This window comes from Nerophis ophidion, linkage group LG21 (genome assembly GCF_033978795.1).
Source record: "Nerophis ophidion isolate RoL-2023_Sa linkage group LG21, RoL_Noph_v1.0, whole genome shotgun sequence".
In the NCBI taxonomy this organism is placed as follows: Eukaryota; Metazoa; Chordata; class Actinopteri; order Syngnathiformes; family Syngnathidae; genus Nerophis; species Nerophis ophidion.
This window is the reverse complement of record NC_084631.1, coordinates 10577513-10599126: the sequence shown is the minus strand read 5'-3', so window position 1 is coordinate 10599126 and position 21614 is coordinate 10577513. Positions and strand designations below refer to the sequence as shown.

Genomic DNA, 21614 nt, shown 5'->3' with positions numbered 1-21614 from the left:
CCGGGCCGGAGGTATCGTCTTCTTTTGTCTTTGATGTGACCGAAAACAATGACTGTTTATATACTCCCCATTCCTGTTTTGCCGTAGCTCAGACCAGGACGAGCCCGGGCCCGAGGCATCGTCTTCTTTTGTCTTCGATGTGACTGAAAACAATGACTGTTTATATACTCCCCATTCCTGTTTTGCCGTAGCTCAGACCAGGATGAGCCCGGGCCGGAGGCATCGTCTTCTTTTGTCTTTGATGTGACCGAAAACAATGACTGTTTATATACTCCCCATTCCTGTTTTGCCATAGCTCAGACCAGGACGAGCCCGGGCCCGAGGCATCGTCTTCTTTTGTCTTCAATGTGACCGAAAACAATGACTGTTTATATACTCCCCATTCCTGTTTTGCCATAGCTCAGACCAGGACGAGCCCGGGCCCGAGGCATCGTCTTCTTTTGTCTTCAATGTGACCGAAAACAATGACTGTTTATATACTCCCCATTCCTGTTTTGCCGTAGCTCAGACCAGGACGAGCCCGGGCCCGAGGCATCGTCTTCTTTTGTCTTCAATGTGACCGAAAACAATGACTGTTTATATACTCCCCATTCCTGTTTTGCCGTAGCTCAGACCAGGACGAGCCCGGGCCCGAGGCATCGTCTTCTTTTGTCTTTGATGTGACCGAAAACAATGACTGTTTATATACTCCCCATTCCTGTTTTGCCGTAGCTCAGACCAGGACGAGCCCGGGCCCGAGGCATCGTCTTCTTTTGTCTTTGATGTGACCGAAAACAATGACTGTTTATATACTCCCCATTCCTGTTTTGCCGTAGCTCAGACCAGGACGAGCCCGGGCCCGAGGCATCCTCTTCTTTTGTCTTCGATGTGACCGAAAACAATGACTGTTTATATACTCCCCATTCCTGTTTTGCCGTAGCTCAGACCAGGATGAGCCCGGGCCGGAGGCATCGTCTTCTTTTGTCTTTGATGTGACCGAAAACAATGACTGTTTATATACTCCCCATTCCTGTTTTGCCATAGCTCAGACCAGGACGAGCCCGGGCCCGAGGCATCGTCTTCTTTTGTCTTCAATGTGACCGAAAACAATGACTGTTTATATACTCCCCATTCCTGTTTTGCCGTAGCTCAGACCAGGACGAGCCCGGGCCCGAGGCATCGTCTTCTTTTGTCTTTGATGTGACCGAAAACAATGACTGTTTATATACTCCCCATTCCTGTTTTGCCGTAGCTCAGACCAGGACGAGCCCGGGCCCGAGGCATCGTCTTCTTTTGTCTTTGATGTGACCGAAAACAATGACTGTTTATAAAATCCCCATTCCTGTTTTGCCGTAGCTCAGACCAGGACGAGCCCGGGCCCGAGGCATCCTCTTCTTTTGTCTTCGATGTGACCGAAAACAATGACTGTTTATATACTCCCCATTCCTGTTTTGCCGTAGCTCAGACCAGGACGAGCCCGGGCCCGAGGCATCGTCTTCTTTTGTCTTCAATGTGACCGAAAACAATGACTGTTTTGCCGTAGCTCAGACCAGGACGAGCCCGGGCCGGAGGCATCGTCTTCTTTTGTCTTCGATGTGACCGAAAACAATGACTGTTTATATACTCCCCATTCCTGTTTTGCCGTAGCTCAGACCAGGACGAGCCCGGGCCCGAGGCATCGTCTTCTTTTGTCTTCGATGTGACCGAAAACACTGTTTTGCCATAGCTCAGACCAGGACGAGCCCGGGCCCGAGGCATCGTCTTCTTTTGTCTTCGATATGACCGAAAACAATGACTGTTTATATACTCCCCATTCCTTTTTTGCCGTAGCTCAGACCAGGACGAGCCCGGGCCCGAGGCATCGTCTTCTTTTGTCTTCAATGTGACCGAAAACAGTGACTGTGTGTATGCTCCCCATTCCTGTTTTGGCATGTGTTGTTGCGTAAACATTGAATACCTAAATAAAAGAGGAGACGAAAACCTTTTTGTCAGAGCTTGGTGCAGGAGGTGTCAAAGGTGTACAGAGGCCATGTCTCTCCTCATGATCTGAGTCCAAATTTAACTCTGTCTCTGTTTGATTCTTTGCCTTTTTGTCTGTCCGAGACAAATGAGATTTGTCCTTGAGTGATGAAGATGAAAGCCACAATAATGCGTGTCCTTGGCCATATTTACACACATTTAGTGAAAACAATCCCTTAGTTGTTGACTCTGTAAAGCACACTCACAAGTGCTCTCTTCATCTAAGACGTGGAACACAAATGTAGGAACACACATTCAGTGGAAAGTTTTACTGCAACTCTTCCCAAACTACACTCAAGTCTTCCTTTCTTTCTTTGTCAACATATGCTTTTTTTTACTGGAGGTAGACCACATGAATAACATTATTGGGGTGGGCCAAAGAAAAGGCAAACTTAATAAATACATAGAGTGACCCCTAGAGGCAAATGACAGATAGTTGATAGTAATCTTTGTATACTTACATCAACATTGATATTATACATGTGGACCATAGATAGACATGTTGTTCAATGGAGCTTTCATGTAGCTAGCTTCTGTTGTCCTGCAGCTTGTAATGTAGCTTGCTACACTTCTCCAGGGATAGCTTCCCCTGTAACTTATTTACATTTAATGGAAAGTAACTTGTAGCTTAGATACTTTAAATGGAGAGTAACTTCTATCTTAGTTACATTTAATGGAAAGTAACTTGTAGCTTAGATACTTTAAATGGAGAGTAACTTCTATCTTAGTTACATTTAATGGAAAGTAACTTGTAGCTTAGATACTTTAAATGGAGAGTAACTTCTATCTTAGTTACATTTAATGGAAAGTAACTTGTAGCTTAGATACTTTAAATGGAGAGTAACTTCTATCTTAGTTACATTTAATGGAAAGTAACTTGTAGCTTAGAAACTTTGAATGGAGAGTAACTTCTATCTTAGTTACATTTAATGGAAAGTAACTTGTAGCTTAGAAACTTTAAATGGAGAGTAACTTCTATCTTAGTTACATTTAATGGCGAGTAACCTGTAGCTTAGTTCTTCCGAGGATGTCGTAATGGTTTGTGCAGCCCTTTGAGACACTTGTGATTTAGGGCTATATAAATAAATATTGATTGATTGATTGAATAGATGTCAACAGTGTTTGAACCTGACATGTAGTTTGGACAACTTTTTTCACCCCAATTGTGGCTTACAACGCCAACCAGAATGAGGGCTGAGTCCAAAATTAATTTGACATTGTGTTTATTATTCAGGTTTAAATGGAACATACATCATTAAAATAAAATAGATGCACAATTGTTTTCTAGTACAGTGCAACTACAACACAAACCATACTTCATTATTATTTTTTTTATAATTTTATTTGACTTCTGGTGATTTTATGCACATGTAGTACTTTAAACGGTGTTGACTAGTGCGAGAGTGGCAAACCTTCACATTGCCTTTGCATTATGTGCTTAAACAGATTAGGGATGACTGCTGGATTAGAACGTTCCACATGCACGACAACAACTTTAAATAGCTGTGGCTCATTGCGTCGGCCTTTGGAATTGGACTGCTGCGACCTAACGGTGAGAAAACCTTGTCTTAATAGGCCTTTTTCCACCAAAAGTTCAGAAAAGTTAAACCTTTAGTTCTAAGATCAAAACATTTGGTTCCTGGAACTAAACATCTTATTCCAGGAACTATATCTTTAGTTCACGGAACTAAACCTTTAGTTCTTCAAACTTAACATTTAGTTCTTCAAACTAAACCGTTAGTTCCAAGAACACAACTTTTTGTTCCAGGAACTAATCTTTTTGTTCCAAGATCTAGACCAGCGGTCACCAACCTTTTTGAAACCAAGAGCTACTTCTTGGGTACTGATTAATGCGGAGGGCTACCAGTTTGATACACACTTAAATAAATTGTCAGAAATAGCCAATTTGCTCAATTTACCTTTAATAAATAAATCTATAAATTAAAAAAAAATAGTATTTCTGTCTGTCATTCCATCGTACATTTTTTTTTCCTTTTACAGAAGGTTTTTTGTAGAGAATAAATGATGAAAAAAAACACTTAATTGAACGGTTTAAAAGAGGAGAAAACACGAAAAAAATGAAAGTTAAATTTTGAAACAGTTTATCTTCAATTTTGACTCTTCAAAATTCAAAATTCAACCGAAAAAAATGAATAGAAAAACTAGCTAATTCGAATCTTTTTGAAAAATATATTTAAAAAAAAATATATGGAACATCATTAGCAATTTTTCCCGATTAAGATTAATTTTTAGTATTTTGATGACATGTTTTAAATAGGTTAAAATCCAATCTGCACTTTGTTAGAATATATAACAAATTGGACCAAGCTATATTCATAACAAAGACAAATCATTATTTCTTCTAGAAATTCAAAAGACTTTGAAATAAGATTTAAAATTTAATTCTACAGATTTTTTAGATTTGCCAGAATAATTTTTAGGAATTTTAATCATAATAAGTTTGAAGAAATATTTCACAAATATTCTTCGTCGAAAAAACAGAAGCTATGATGAAGAATTAAATTAAAGTGTATCTATCATTCTTTACAATAAAAGAAAACAAAAATACTTGAACATTGATTTAAATTGTCAGGAAAGAAGAGGATGGAATTTAAAAGGTAAAAAGGTATATTTGTTTAAAAATCCTAAAATCATTTTCAAGGTTGTATTTTTTCTCTAAAATTGTCTTTCTGAAAGTTATAAGAAGCAAAGTAAAAAAATAAATGAATTTATTTAAACAAGTCAAGACCAAGTCTTCAAAATATTTTCTTGGATTTTCAAATTCGATTTGAGTTTTGTCTCTCTTAAGACTTAAAAATGTCGAGCAAAGCGAGACCAGCCTGCTAGTAAATAAATAAAATGAAAAAAATAGAGGCAGCTCACTGGTAAGTGCTGCTATTTGAGCTATTTTTAGAACAGGCCAGCGGGCTACTCATCACCACGTTGGTGACCCCTGATCTAGACTAAGCCTTTAGTTCCAAGAACAAAAGTTCCCGCAAGACAAAATATAGTTTTGTTGTTCTTGCTCGTCGTTGATCCGCAAAAAATAAGAAATAAACAAGTTGTCTCGCAGACTGTAATGGCGATTGTTTTGTTCGAAAACAAACGTTTTTAGGAACGTCCTTACTGTGTTCAACCAATCAGCCATTCAAAATTCCTAGAACCTTTCAAAAGTCCCATCTCGCCTTTAGTGGAAGTAAATCTATCCGGGTAGTTTTTGGTGGAATAGCAGAGGGAACTTTATTTAACCGGGTAAACGGAAAAGTTCCTGTGGTGGAAAAAGGCTGTGTAGTGTTCTCTGAAAAAAATCTTTGTAGTTTTACAAACATTTCAATAGATTCTCATGTGGTCTCAGAAATAACTGAAGTATGTTGTTGCCCACGAAGATGGTGGATGTCTATAAAGGTCTGAACCTGCTGGAGAGTCTCAAAGACTCCATGGAGAGTAATAAGTTGTCTGAGGTCAAAGAAGCAGTGGAAGACCTCCTGATCAGCAGGATCAACTTGGCTATAGCAGGCGACCGTGGAGAGGAGAAGACCTCCTTCATAAACTCCCTGCACGGCCTGCGTCCCGGGGAGGAAGGAGCAGCTCCATCCTCATCAGCGGTGGATAGCGAGGACGTGACGTGCTACGTGAACCCCAAACACACTGACTACCGCTTGTGGGACCTCCCTCCCGTCCCTGATTCGGCTCCGTTCGACTGTGACAACTACATGGACAGGGTCAAGTTTCTCCGCTACAATGCGGTCTTCATGGCGTTCACGCAGACGACTCCCCCGCCCGGCGTTGTGGACCTGTTCCTCCGGACTCGCACGTTGCAGCAACAAACGCTCTACTTGACCCTTTTGGTCTCGGGGAACGATGAAGACAGGTATCTCGAAGCAAAAAGGAAAGCTAGTGTGGAGATGCTGGCGTCCAAAGGGGTGACCCAGCCTAAAGTCTACCTAGTGAGACCTTCCGCCTTGGAGACTTTGGACTTCCCTACCCTGCTGGAGGACATGACCAAAGACCTTCCTGAAATCAGATCGTACGCTCTTTTGATGGCGCTCCCAACGCTACCGCCGCTCTGGTCTCCCAAAAAAAGGAGGCTTTCAAAGCGCTGGTGTGGGCAGCTGCCTCGCTTTCTGGCGGCATGTCAGCCATCCCCGTTCCCTTCGTGGCCTCCATGGTGGACACGAGTGTAGCCGTACGAATCCTGTCTAAAGCTCAATTATCCTTATGTCTGGACGACGCATCGGTGGAGCGACTGGCCCGGCAGCGAGGCGCGGAAGCAGCGACACTCAAAGCCTTGCGGACGTGCACGTTGTCCGTGGAGGTCACCAAGGGGGAGGTGAAGAGCCGGCTGGCGGCAGCGGAGAGGGACTCGTCCACGCTCTCTTCCAAATTGATGCAGATGGCTATACCCACACACGCACGTTCGGCTGGCCGTTCCTTTTCCGCCATGTTGCACGCCTTGAACAGCGCCATCGATGACATGGCGGCAGATGCAGAGAAGATGTTGGCCTCGGCTTTCAAATAGAGGAAGCTTCTTCTTTTCTTTGTTGTTTTCCTTTACCTACTGAAACCCGCTACTAGATGATGAAATATTAACATTGCAACACATGCCAATACGGCCTTTTTAGTTTACTAAATTGCAATTTTAAATTTAGTAAACTAAACGCCACGGAATGATGACGCGTGCGCGTGACGTCATGGACTGTCAGGAAATATTAGCTCAGCACCAGTTACGGGTAAAAGTCATCTCTTTTCATCGCATAATTCCACAGTAACTTGGTCATCTGTGTTGCTGAATCTTTTGCAATTTGTTCAATTAATAATGGAGACTATAAACAATAATGCTGTTGGTGGGAAGTGGTGTATTGCAGCTGTCTTTACCACCGAGACACAGCCGGTGTTTCTTTGTTTTTAACACAGAGCGGTCAAGCGAACATGTTTCTCCACGTCAACCAGCATGTTTTTGGATGGGAAAATTGTGATATATATCTTACCTGAGCCATCATTGGAATATCCGTCCTCCTGCAGTAGCTGTTTAAAAGTAGCTCAATTGTGAGCTTGGCTCCTCGGCTTCTCTCTGAGACACTGCGTGTTCACCGCAGCCATCCGACCTCGAGGTATGTCTTTACAATTGTCACACCTATGGATCTTGTTTTGTCATGTTATGTTTTTGATTTTGGACAATCAGTCACGTTTTGCACTTCCTGGTTTTGTTTGTTTCCATGCCCACCTCATTAGTTTTATCCTAGTCACGCCCCTGCCCTCAGTCCCGCACCTGTTCCTAATTATCACAGCCACTACTTAAATCATTTTCTTTCTGTCCATCAGTCTGGGATTTTTGCATTCTGCTTCATGCCACATTTCTATCACAAAGCTCCACGCCTTGCCACGCTGCTAAACATTTGGACCACGCCACGTAAGATCCATGTATTCTTTCGCCTAAGTGCTTTTTTTCTGTCAAGCTTGAGCTGTGGGTGTTTGTGCTTCCTCGATGCAAGGATGATGTGGGACGAATCAGGCATGAATGTAAATACATTTTTATTTGTTACTTAAATACAAAAGGCAAAACAAAAAGCACGCTCGATGGCGGATAATAATATATTCTAAAACATTAACAAAAACAGCACAATGGCATGGCTATCTATTAATGAACAAAAGATGCTAACAATAAACCAAAAAAAAAAAGCACTTAGGCGAAAGAATACATGGATCTTACGTGGCTTGGTCCAAATGTTTAGCAGCGTGGCAAGGCGTGGAGGTTTGTGATAGAAATGTGGCATGAAGCAGAATGCAAAAATCCCAGACTGATGGACAGAAAGAAAATGATTTAAGTAGTGGCTGTGATAATTAGGAACAGGTGCAGGACTGAGGGCAGGGGCGTGACTAGGATAAAACTAATGAGGTGGGCATGGAAACAAACAAAACCAGGAAGTGCAAAACGTGACTGATTGTCCAAAATCAAAAACATAACATGACAAAATAAGATCCATAGGTGTGACAACAATCTCACTAAAACACTATTAAAACAATAAGCAGATAATGGATCTTCCAGAATTATCCTAGTAAATGTGTCTAATTACATCTGAAACGCTCACACTGCCGCCGCCCGGAGCCGTCACTTTTTATTTTATTTGATTATTATTTTTTTTTCTAGTCCTTCGCTATCAATATCATCATCCGCAAATCTTTCATTTTCGCTCAAATTAATGGGGAAAGTGTCGTTTTCTCGGTTCGAATAGCTCTTGCTGCTGTAGGCTCCCATTATAAACAATGTGAGGACGTGAGGAGCTCTCACCCTTGTGACATCATCGTCTGCGATTTCCGGTAAAGGCGAGGCTTTTTTATCAGCACCAAAAGTTGAGAACTTTATCGTCGATGTTCTCTACTAAATCCTTTCAACAAAAATATGGCAATATCGTGAAATGATCAAGTATGACACATAGAATGGACCTGCTATCCCCGTTTAAATAAGAAAATCTCATTTCAGTAGGCCTTTAACATTTTCATGCAGCACGGAATAGAGCTGGGCCAATAAAACAATATACATACACATGTCTGGAGTTTCCAATAATTTCTACAACTCTTATTTTTTGTGATGGAGTGATTGGAGAATGGGCTTCACGGTGGAAGAGGGGTTAGTGTGTCTGCCTCACAATACGAAGTTCCTGCAGTCCTGGGTTCAAATCCAGGCTCGGGATCTTTCTGTGTGGAGTTTGCATGTTCTCCCCGTGAATGCGTGGGTTCCCTCCGTGTACTCCGGCTTCCTCCCACCTCCAAAGACATGCACCTGGGGATAAGTTGATTGGCAACATTAAATTGGCCCTAGTGTGTGAATGTGAGTGTGAATGTTGTCTGTCTATCTGTGTTGGCCCTGCAATGAGGTGGCGACTTGTCCAGGGTGTACCCCGCCTTCCGCCCGATTGTAGCTGAGATAGGTGCCAGCGCCCCCCGCGACCACAAAAGGGAATAAGCGGTAGAAAATGGATGGATGGATGATTGGAGCACATACTCTTTGGCCACAATAATCAGCAATATAGATACATATTGTTGAGACGCATTTTTAGTGCCGTCTCACCCGGGCCGGGAGCAGGAAAACAATTCGAGGAGGCAGGAGTTGAGTCAAGTAGAAGTATTTTATTTAACGCAGTCTGCAGAGAGCGGCGATCGTTTAGTACACTTGAACAGTAGTACCAGGAAAACCCAAAGCGATCTGTCTGAGAGTTTGTTGTACAGCATCTATATACCCTGTGCCAGTAGTTATCTGATTGGTCAGTCTACTGACTGACGTCAGTTGCTATGTGTCTGGTGTCTAGGAATCTCCCTTGGTCTCCTGTTAAGTTGGTTGTTGCTCAAGCATCTGTTTCCTGTTAATGCAGTGTTTGGCACACTGAGCCAAATTGAAGTCAGGACGTTTGCTTTGTACACTCATTAATATTCAATGCAAAACTTGTTTGGGTCCCTATTAAAATGTTAATTTGGTCAACCTTGGCCCGTGGCTTTGTTCGGTTTTAAATTTTGGCCCGCTCTGTATTTGAGTTTGACACCCCTGGCTTAGGGAAAAAAAAAAAGTTTGAGTTCAATTATCTCCATGACCATCGATGACGTTGTTGCACATCATTGTTTCCTCTACATTTGAATACAGGACCTCCTCGTCCTCTTTCAGCTCGGAGCACTGAGGTCCGCCCTCCCGCGTTCCCTGACATTCCATCAACTGCTCGGATTCGCCGTCATTTCTGCAGCCGGCTTTCTTGATCTCCGCGTACTCCGTAGCCTCGTGCTTGGGCGCCGCCTCCCCGGTGTTGTTTCTCCTCAGCGCAGAGAAGTTGATGTCGGTGTAGTCCACGTCAGCTTTGTCCTCGCCGTTGACGTCGCCGCCTTCTCCTTCATCCCTCTCGGGGTCAGTTTCCTGTTAGGAACAAGTTTTTAACAAGGTACGGCAGCAACAGAATCATTGTTGTATAAATAGGCCTGGGCCGAAATGTGATAAGTCAATTAACAATTACGGTTAGTATTACCCATAGGCGCCGATCTACATTTCTGCCAGTGGGTACCAATATTTTCGTACTTTTCTAAATAAGGGGGACCACAAAAAATGTCATTATTGGCTTTATGTTAACAAAAAAATCTTGCGGTACATTAAAGGCCTACTGAAACCCGGGGGCGGTACCTCTGGATTGGCAGACCGGGGTGGTGGTTCCTCTCTTTAAGAAGGGGGACCGCAGGGTGTGTTCAAACTATCGTGGGATCACACTCCTCAGCCTTCCCGGTAAGGTTTATTCAGGTGTACTGGAGAGGAGGCTACGCCGGATAGTCGAACCTCGGACTCAGGAGGAACAGTGTGGTTTTCGTCCTGGTCGTGGAACTGTGGGCCAGCTTTATACTCTGGGCAGGGTTCTTGAGGGTACATGGGAGTTTGCCCAACCAGTCTACATGTGCTTTGTGGACTTGGAGAAGGCATTCGACCGTGTCCCTCGGGAAGTCCTGTGGGGAGTGCTCAGAGAGTATGGGGTATCGGACTGTCTTATTGTGGCGGTCCGCTCCCTGTACGATCAGTGTCAGAGCTTGGTCCGCATTGCCGGCAGTAAGTCGAACACATTTCCAGTGAGAGTTGGACTCCGCCAAGGCTGTCCTTTGTCACCGATTCTGTTCATAACTTTTATGGACAGAATTTCTAGGCGCAGTCAAGGCGTTGAGGGGTTCCGGTTTGGTGACCGCAGGATTAGATCTCTGCTTTTTGCAGATGATGTGGTCCTGATGGCTTCATCTGACCGGGATCTTCAGCTCTCACTGGATCGGTTCGCAGCCGAGTGTGAATCGACCGGAATGAGAATCAGCACCTCCAAGTCCGAGTCCATGGTTCTCGCTTGGAAAAGGGTGGAATGCCATCTCCAGGTTTGGAAGGAGACCCTCCCCCAAGTGAAGGAGTTCAAGTACCTAGGAGTCTTGTTCACGAGTGAGGGAAGAGTGGATCGTGAGATCGACAGGCAGATCGGTGCGGCGTCTTCAGTAATGCGGACGTTGTACCGATCCGTTGTGGTGAAGAAGGAGCTGAGCCGGAAGGCAAAGCTCTCAATTTACCGGTCGTTCTCCATTCCCATCCTCACCTATGGTCATGAGCTTTGGGTCATGACCAAAAGGATAAGATCACGGGTACAAGCGGCCGAAATGAGTTTCCTCCGCCGTGTGGCGGGGCTCTCCCTTAGAGATAGGGTGAGAAGTTTTGCCATCCGGGAGGAACTCAACGTAAAGCCGCTGCTCCTCCACATCGAGAGGAGCCAGATGAGGTGGTTCGGGCATCTGGTCAGGATGCCACCCGAACGCCTCCCTAGGGAGGTGTTTAGGGCACGTCCAACCGGTAGGAGGCCACGGGGAAGACCCAGGACACGTTGGGAAGACTATGTCTCCTGGCTGGCCTGGGAACGCCTCGGGATCCCCCGGGAAGAGCTAGAAGTGGCTGGGGAGAGGGAAGTCTGGGTTTCCCTGCTTAGGCTGTTGCCCCCGCGACCCGACCTCGGATAAGCGGAAGAAGATGGATGGATTTATGGAACATGTCCACAACAAATCTAGCTGTCAACACTGAATTTTGCATGGTTGCATTTCTTTTCACAGTTTATGAACTTACTTTCATAATTTGTTGTAGTATGAGCCAATAAATATATTTATAAAGGATTTTTTAATTGTTCAACATATTTTTAGAATATTTAAAAAAAAATCTCACGTACCCCTTGGCATACCTTCAAGTACCCCCATTTGAGAACCACTGCTATAAGCTCCACTCACGTTGGTATTTCCTCTACGTCTATACTTGTGCTAAGTTTCGCCTTAGCTTCTCGTGCGCTCGGCACGTCAATTTTGGACTCTTGACTCACTGCTACGTTTAGCGTTAGCTTCCCTTGCATAGGCACGCACTTTCTTTTGCCGTTTTGTACCAGTGTTATTTTATTTTTGTACATTAAACCAACCTCTTACCTGCAATACTCGTCCGATTGGTCCATTTTGCATCTTGGGGTGACAAAACGCGCATCACTATCCGCGCACCGCGTGACAAATATGTTACTAATTTGCGTGTTAATAAGCAACGGATTAATGGTGAATAAGTTCCCCATACTAAAGTGTTACCCAATATTTGTTTAATAACATTGGGTGCCCGTTCTATGATTAATTACATTCCTCCATAAAATAAACGTCTTTCGTTTAATAAAATTCAACCCAAACATTTAATAAAGTCAAATACAAATAAGGCAACAAGAAAAGTATCCAACACTTGTCTTTTCTAAAGTAAATCTGTACAGCAGATATGATCATCTCCATCAACAAATAGGGTGAGAAGCTCTGCCATCCGGGAGGAAGTCAAAGTAAAGCCGCTGCTCCTTCACATCAAGAGGAGCCAGATGAGGTGGCTCGGGCATCTGGTCAGGATGCCACCCGAACGCCTCCCTAGGGAGGTGTTTAGGGCACGTCCAACCGGTAGGAGGCCACGGGGAAGACCCAGGACACGTTGGGAAGACTATGTCTCCCGGCTGGCCTGGGAACGCCTCGGGATCCCCCGGGAAGAGCTAGACGAAGTGGCTGGGGAGAGGGAAGTCTAGGTTTCCCTGCTAAGGCTGTTGCCCCCGCGACCCGACCTCGGATAAGCGGAAGAAGATGGATGGATGGATGGATGGATGAAACCCACTACTACCTACCACGCAGTCTGATAGTTTATATATCAATGATGAAATATTAACATTGCAACACATGCCAATACGGCCGGTTTAGTTTACTAAATTACAAGTTTAAATTTCCCGCGGAGTTTCTTGTTGAAAACGTCGCGGAATGATGACGCGTGTTTGTGACGTCTCTGGTTGGAGGGGACATATTAGCCCAGCACCACACACGGCTAAAAGTCGTCTCTTTTCATCGCATAATTACACAGTAATTTGGACATCTGTGTTGCTGAATCTTTTGCAATTTGTTCAATTAATAATGGAGACTATAAAAAAGAATGCTTTTGGTGGAAAGCGGTGGATTGCAGCTGTCTTTAGCAACCGAAACACAGTCTGTGTTTCTTTGTTTGTTATGAAGCTTTAACACAGAGCGCTCAAGCGAACATGTTTCTCTACGTCAACCAGCAAGTTTTCGGATGGGAAAATTGTGATATTAAGTCAGCTCTTACTGGAGACTTCAGTGGATTATGCGACCTTATCCTGCAGCTCAAAAAGGCAACTGTGATCTTGGCTCCTCCATTGGCTTCTCTGGGAGACACTGGCGTTCACCGCAGCCATCCGACTTTCAGGTATGACTTTAAAATCTCACTAAAACACTATTAAAACAATAAGCAGATAAGGGATCTTCCGGACTTATCCTAGTAAATGTGTCTAATTATATCTGAAACGGTCCGACTGCCGCCTTTTTTTTTTTGCGCTTCACTCTAACTTTCCTCATCCACGAATCTTCCATCCTCGCTTAAATTAATGGGGAAATTGTCGCTTTCTCAGTCCGAATAGCTCTTGTTGCTGAAGGCTATCATTATAAACAATGTGAGGACGTGAGGAGCCCTACAACCCGTGACGTCACGCACACATCGTCTGCTACTTCCGGCTTTTTTATTAGCGACCAAAAGTTGCAAACTTTATCTTCGATGTTCTCTACGAAATCCTTTGTGCAAAAATATGGCAATATTGCGAAATGATCAAGTATGACACATAGAATGAACCTGCTATCCCCGTTTAAATAAGAAAATCTCATTTCAGTAGGCCTTTAAACATATGTTTCTTGGTGCAATATTGTCCTTAAATAAAAAAGTGAACATACAAGACAACTTGTCTTTTATTAGTAAGTAAGCAAGCTAAGGCTCCTAATGTTGTGTCATTTATCATTCTATTATTTTGTCAACATTATTAAGGACAAGTGGTAGAAAACGAATTATTTATATACTTGTTCATTTAATGTTAATGGCGGCTTACTTTCTCTCTTAACATGCTCTATCTACACTTCTGTTCAAATGTAATAATCACTTATTCTTCTCTTCTTTGATACTTTACATTTGTTTTGGATGATACCACATGTTTGGGTATCAATCCAATACCAAGTAGCTACAGGATCATACATTGGTCCTATTCAAAGTTTTCATGTGTCCAGGGACATATTTCCTAACGTTATAAACATAATAAAAACGAAAGAAGATGCAAAAACGAAAGAAGATGCCAAAAAATATCGACATAATCATAGCAGTATAGACTAGATCCTCATAGAAGGCACGTATAAAATGTCACACATCATATATCACACATCATGTATCACACATCATTTATCAGACGTTATGTATCACACGTCATGTATCACACGTCATGTATCACACATCATGTATCAATCAATCAATCAATGTTTACTTATATAGCCCTAAATCACTAGTGTCTCAAGGGGCTGTATCACACGTCATTTATCACACATTATGTATCACACGTCATGTATCATACATCATGTATCACACATCATATATCACACATGTATCACACATACATCACACATATATCACACATACATCATGTATCACACATCATACATCACACATCATGTATCACTCGTCATATACCACACATCATGTATGACACATACATCACACATCATATATCACACATACATCATGTATCACACATCATGTATCACACATCACACATCATGTATCACTCGTCATATATCACACATCATGTATGACACATACATCACACATCATATATCACACATACATCATGTATCACACATCATGTATCACTCGTCATATATCACACATCATGTATGACACATTCATCACACATCATATATCACACATACATCATGTATCACACATCATGTATCACTCGTCATATATCACACATCATGTATGACACATACATCACACATCATATATCACACACACATCATACATCAAACATCATACATCACACATCATGTATCACACATCCTTTATCACACATGTATCACACATCATTTATCACACATTATGTATCACACGTCATGTATCATACATCATGTAGCACACACCATATATCACACATACATCATGTATCACACATCATATATCACACATACATCATGTATCACACATCATACATCACATATCATACATCGCACATCATGTATCCCACGTCATGTAACACACATCAAAGAACTATGAACTTGTTGCAGGTATGACCAAAGGGTGGCGATAGTTTCTAGGAACTATGAACTTGTTGCAGGTATGACCACACGGTGGCGATAGTTTCTAGGAACTATGAACTTGTTGCAGGTATGACCACACGGTGGCGATAGTTTCTAGGAACTATGAACTTGTTGCAGGTATGACCACACGGTGGCGATAGTTTCTAAGAACTATGAACTTGTTGCATGTATGACCACATGGTGGCGATAGTTTCTAAGAACTATAAACTTGTTGCAGGTATGACCACACGGTGGCGATAGTTTCTAGGAACTATGAACACACACCAACAACTCAACAACACGTATGTAACAATCACCATTAATGATTCCCGGGCGCGGCACCGCTGCTGCCCACTGCTCCCCCCACCTCCCAGGGGGTGATCAAGGGGATGGGTCAAATGCAGAGGACAAATTTCACCACACCTAGTGTGTGTGTGACAATCATTGGTACTTTAACTTTAACTTAACACTGAGAGACATGGCACACACCAACAACACAACAAATTGCCACTACATGCTTTTTTTTTCTTTACTCTCATATTTAATGACAACATTCTTCTGCGATCTCAACAAGAAACATATTTACTGTATCAAACTATCTTCTGTTCAAATAATACCATGTTTTGAGGTCCCCTTTATGTAGAAAAGTGTCAAAAAGTATACAAAATACATTTTGGTGCCAGTACTAAAATATTGGTATGCCAATTGGTTTGATATGTAACTGAGGTTCAACATTTTGTTCCACTTCAGTCATAGTTTACTGCAACAGGTGTCCTGATTACATTAGTGAATGAGCCAAACGTCACTTGTAACAAGGCTGAGAATAGCTTAATGGTTAAGACTGCTGCCGCTCGTTCAAATCCATGATTTTGTGTAGCTTGTAAGGACTATATTTCCTTCCATACACAAATGTAATCGAGGAACCCTGGCTCACTATAATATAATGGTACGAAACAAAAGACAGCCAACCGGAGTGGGGTTTGAACCTAGTACAATTCATTCCAAGTCAATAGCCTTAATTGCTGGTCTATTCCTGGGTCTGGTGAAGGTTTTTTTTTTTTTCTTTTACACAAATGTAATCGAGGACTCCTGATTCAGTAAAGTATAATGAAGTAGAACAAAATACCATCAACCAGAGTGAGATTCCAAACCAGTAATTTTCATTCCGAGTCAGCAGTCCAAACCCCTGGTCTATCCTGGGTCTTGTGAAAGTTAGATTGTGTTCCAAAGACAAATGTATTTGAGGAGTCCTAGCTCAATAAAGTATGATAGAGGAAAATCGATTCACTGCGAAAATGTCTCCCAGGCAAGACCCAGGTTAGCTCAGTGGTTAAGACTGCTGCCTATCACACAGTACTACTGGGTTCAAATCCCTTACTTAAAGTACCTTGTTTTTTGTTGTACCTCGATTATAGTTCACTGATTACATTTGTATATGAGCGAAAATCAAAATTTAATGGGACCCAGGATAGCTCAATGGTCAACACTGTGGGCTCCTAATACAGGGGTACAGAGTTCAAATCCCATACATGGAATCAGTAATTTGGCTGTATGGCGTCAATACGACATAAATTGCGGGGTGTTTCTTCTCCCCCAGACAGAGTAATCTTATGTGCTCGTTGTTTGAGTAACATATAGTTGAAAACTTAAGTAAAAACTAAAGATAATAATAATCAAAAATAATTTGTCAAATAGTCAATGATGACACCTCAGGGGTTACCTGTGTGTGTGTGTGTGTGTGTGTGTGTGTGAGAATGAATGAGTGTGTGCGAGCTAGTGTAATTCCTGAGGTGGGTCGGAATAGGAGTATAAAGTTAATAATAAAGAGCGTTGACAAATGACCTCTCATGGGTACAAATAAAATAGGTTAATTGGATGAAAAAAAAAAAGTTTATTAAATAATTACTTTTACAGTATATGAGAGAGATGACAGTCACAATATATGTCACCTCCAGATTGAATTGTAAATTACATGTCAACCCAACCAGGATTCGAACCCTGCACCCCTCAATCTGATTCAACAGTCTTAACCACTGGTCTATCCTGGGTCTTCTGTCTGCCATAGTTTTTCGTTAACAAATGTAATCGAGGACGCCTGGCTCAGTAAACGTATGATTTGGTACTGCAAAATATTATCAACCAGAGCGGGGTTCGAACACACTACTTTTAATTCCGAGTCAGCAGTGTTAACCGCTGGTCTGTCCTGTGTCTTGTAAAGACCAGATTTCTTTCCATACACAAATGTAATTGAGGACTCCTGGCTCAGTAAAGTATGATGAGATGGAATAAAATTGTTCAACCAGAGTGGGGGTTGAACCCAGTACCTCTCGTTCCAAGACAGCTGTCTTAACCACTGGGCCATCCTTAGTCTTGCAAAGGGCAGATTTCTTTCCATACACAAATATTATGTATGACACCTGGCCCTCTAAAGTGTGATGATGTGAACCAAAAAACTACCGAACCCAGGAATGCTCAATCTGTGTCAACAGTCTTAACCACTGGTCTATCCTGGGTCTTCTGGTGAGAATTTTTATTTTTCATACACAAATGTAATCGAGGACGTCTGGCTCAGTAAAACTATGATTTGCTACTGCAAAAAAATCATCAAACAGAATAGGATTTGAACACAGTACCTCTTATTCCAAGTTAGCAGTCTTAACCACTGGTCCATCCTTGGTCTTTTAATAACCAGATTTCTTTCCATACACAAATGTAATCGAGGACTCCTGGCTCCGTAAAGTATGATGAGATTAAATAAAATTGTTCCAACCAGAGTGGGGATTGAACCCAGTAACTCTCGTTCCAAGACAAGTGTCTTAAGCTCTGGGTCATCCTTGGTCTTGTGAAGAACAGATTTATTTCCATACATAAATGTTATCTGTGACCCCTGGCTCTCTAAAGTATGATGATGTGAACTAAAGAGCTGCTAGCCGTAGTGGGGTTCGAACCCAGTACCTTCCATACTAATTCAGAAGTCTTAACCCCTGGGCTATCCTAAATTTTGTGACCATGAGATTTTGGTTCATACACCAAACTAATCAAGGACTCTTAACTCAGTAAAGTATGATGACCAAATACTGTCAATTAGAGCTGGGTTTCAATCCAGAACCTTTAATTCCATGTCAGCAGTCGTGAACACTGGACTATCTTCTGTCTTGTGTTACAAATATTTATTTTCATACTTAAATGTAATGGATGACCCTTGGCTCGGGTAAAGTATGATGGAGGTGGAACAAAGTTCTGTCTACCACAGCTGGGTTTGAACATAGCACCATATTTTCCCAATCAACAGTCTTAACCACTGGGCTATCCTGGTTCTTGAGAACATAATAATTTTTTTTATAAACAAATGTAATCGAGGACTCCTGGCTCAGTAAAAGTATGAGGAAGTACAACCAGAGTGGGGTTTGAACGCTGTAGCTTTCTTTCTGCGTAAGCAGTCATAACCCCTTGTCTATCCAGTGTCTCATGAAAACCAGAATTTGTTTCATACACAAATGTAATCAAGGACTCCTGGCTCAGTAAAGTATGATGAGGTGGATTAAAATGCTGTCAACTGGAAGGGGGCTTGAACTCTGTACCTCTCTATCCAAGTCAGCAGTCTTAACCACTGGGTTTTCCTTGAACTTGTGAAAAGTAGATTTTTTTTCCATACACAAATGTTATCTACGACCCATTGCTCTCTAAAGTATGATGATGTGAAACAAAATATTGCCAATCTGAGAGGGTTTGAACACGGAATCTTTCAGTTCGAGGGAGGAGTCTCAACCGCTGGTCTACTCAGTTATGTATGATGAGGTGGAACAAAATTATTTCAACCACAGTGGGAGTCGAACCCAGTACCTCTCGATCCATGTCAGCTGTCTTAACAACTGGGTCATCCTTGGTCTTGTGAAGACAAGATTTATTTCCATACACAAATGTTATCTATGACCCCTGGCTCTCTAAAGTATGATGATGTAAACCAAAAACCTGCCGAAATCATGACCATTCAATCTGAGTCAACAGGCTTAACCACTGGTCCATCCTGGGTCTTGTGAAGGTTAGATTTTGTTCCATACACAAATGTATTTGAGGATTCCTGGCTCAATAAAGTATGATAGAGGAAAATCAATTCACTGCAAAAATCTCCTCCCAGCAAGACCTAGAATAGCTCAGTGGTTAAGACTGCTACCTGTCACGCAGTACTACTGGGTTCAATTCCCTTACTTGGAAAATCTTGTTTTTAGTTGCGCCTCAATTATAGTTCACGGATTACATTTGTATATGAGCGAAAACCAAACCTTAATGGGACACAGGATAGCTCAATGGTCAACACTGTGGGCTCCTAATACAGAGGTACAGAGTTCAAATCCCATACATGGAATCAGTCATTTGGCTGTGTGGCGTCAATACGACATAAATTGCAGGGTGTTTCTTCTCCCCCAGACAGAGTAATCTTATGTGCTCGTTGTTTGAGTAACATATAGTTGAAAAGTTAAGTAAAAACTAAAGATAATAATAATCAAAAATAATTTGTCAAATAGTCAATGATGACACCTCAGGGGTTACCTGTGAGTGAGTGTGAGTGTGTGTGTGTGTGTGTGAGAATGAATGAGTGTGTGCGAGTGAGTGTAATTCCTGAGGTGGGTCGGAATAGGAGTATAAAGTTAATAATAAAGAGCGTTGACAAATGACCTCTCCTGGGTACAAATACAATAGGTTAATTGGATGAAAAAAAAAAGTTTATTAAATAATTATTTTTACAGTATATGAGAGAGATGACAGTCACAATATATGTCACCTCCAGACTGAATTGTAAATTACATGTCAACCCAACCAGGAATCAAACCCTGCACCCTTCAATCTGATTCAACAGTCTTAACCACTGGTCTATCCTGGGTCTTCTGTCTGTCATAGTTTTTCGTTAACAAATGTAATCGAGGACACCTGGCTCAGTAAACGTATGATTTGGTACTGCAAAATATTATCAACCAGAGTGGGGTTTGAACACACTAATTTTAATTCCGAGTCAGCAGTGTTAACCGCTAGTCTGTCCTGGGTCTTGTAAAGACAAGATTTCTTTCCATACACAAATGTAATTGAGGACTCCTGGCTCAGTAAAGTATGATGAGATGGAATAAAATTGTTCAACCAGAGTGGGGGTTGAACCCGGTACCTCTTGTTCCAAGACAGCTGTCTTAACCACTGGGCCATCCTTAGTCTTGTGAAGTGTAGATTTCTTTCCATACACAAATATTATGTATGACACCTGAGTCTCTAAAGTGTGATGATGTGAACCAAAAAACTACCGAATCCAGGACCGCTCAATCTGTGTCAACAGTCTTAACCACGGGTCTATCCTGGGTCTTGTAAAAAACAGATTTATTTCCATACACAAATGTTATCTGTGACCCCTGGCTCTCTAAAGTATGATTATGTGAACTGAAGAACTGCTAGCCGTAGTGGGGTTCGAACCCAGTACCTTCCATACTAATTCAGAAGTCTTAACCACTGGGCTATCCTCAATCTTGTGACCAAGAGATTTTGGTTCATACACCAAACTAATCAAAGACTGTTAACTCAGTAAAGTATGATGACCAAATACTGTCAATAAGAGCTGGGTTTCAACCAAGAACATTTAATTCCAAGTCAGCAGTCGTAAACAATGGACTATCTTCTGTCTTGTGTTACAAAGATTTATTTTCATACTTAAATGTAATGGACGACCCTTGGCTCAGTAAAGTATGATGAAGGTGGAACAAAATTCTGTCTAACACAGCACCATACTTTCCCAGTCAACAGTCTTAACCACAGGGCTATCCTGGTTCTTGTGAATTTCATATTTTCTTCATAAACAAATGTAATCAAGGACTCCTGGCTCAGTAAAAGTATGATGAAGTACAACCAGAGTGAGGTTTGAACCTTGTAGCTTTCTTTCTGAGTAAGCAGTCATAACTCCTGGTCCATCCAGTGTATTGTGAAGAACATAATTTGTTTCATACACAAATGTAATCAAGGACTCCTGGCTCAGTAAAGTATGATGAGGTGGATTAAAATGCTGTCAACTGGAATAGGGTTTGAACTCCGAAACTTTCTTTCCAAGTCAGCAGTCTTAACCACTGGGTTTTCCTTGAACTTGTGAAGAGTGGATTTTTTTTCCATACACAAATGTTATCTACGACCCATTGCTCTCTAAAGTAGGATGATGTGGAACAAAATATTGCGAACCTGAGTGGGGTTTGAACACGGTATCTTTCATTTCGAGGCAGGAGTCTCAACCGCTGGTCTACCCTGTGTTTTGTAAAAACCAGATTTCTTTCCATACATAAATGTAATCGAGGACTCATGGCTCCGTAAAGTATGATGAGATTAAACCACATTGTTCCACCGGAGTTAGGGCTGAACCCAGTACCTCTCGTTCCAAGACAGGTGTCTTAACCTCTGGGACATCCTTGGTGTTG

At 42.0% G+C, this 21614-nt stretch overlaps 2 protein-coding genes across 2 annotated transcripts in view; one reads left to right on the top strand and one right to left on the bottom strand.

Annotated features, from left to right (window-relative positions):
- Window positions 1-3512: 3512 nt before the first annotated feature.
- On the top strand, window positions 3513-7216 carry LOC133539750 (interferon-inducible GTPase 5-like). The gene is given in 3 exon segments (XM_061881898.1): window positions 3513-3550; window positions 5385-6060; window positions 6063-7216. Coding segments are annotated over 2 exon segments (1131 nt in total). The 5' UTR covers window positions 3513-3550; the 3' UTR covers window positions 6518-7216.
- Window positions 7217-9106: 1890 nt separating this feature from the next.
- The window catches only part of LOC133540249 (B-cell receptor CD22-like), a 64183-nt gene continuing 51675 nt past the window's right edge, over window positions 9107-21614 (bottom strand). Inside the window, exon 12 of the mRNA XM_061882841.1 lies at window positions 9107-9898. Coding sequence (XP_061738825.1) covers window positions 9569-9898 — 330 coding nt within the window. The 3' untranslated portion in view covers window positions 9107-9568. The remainder of the gene's footprint in view (window positions 9899-21614) is intronic.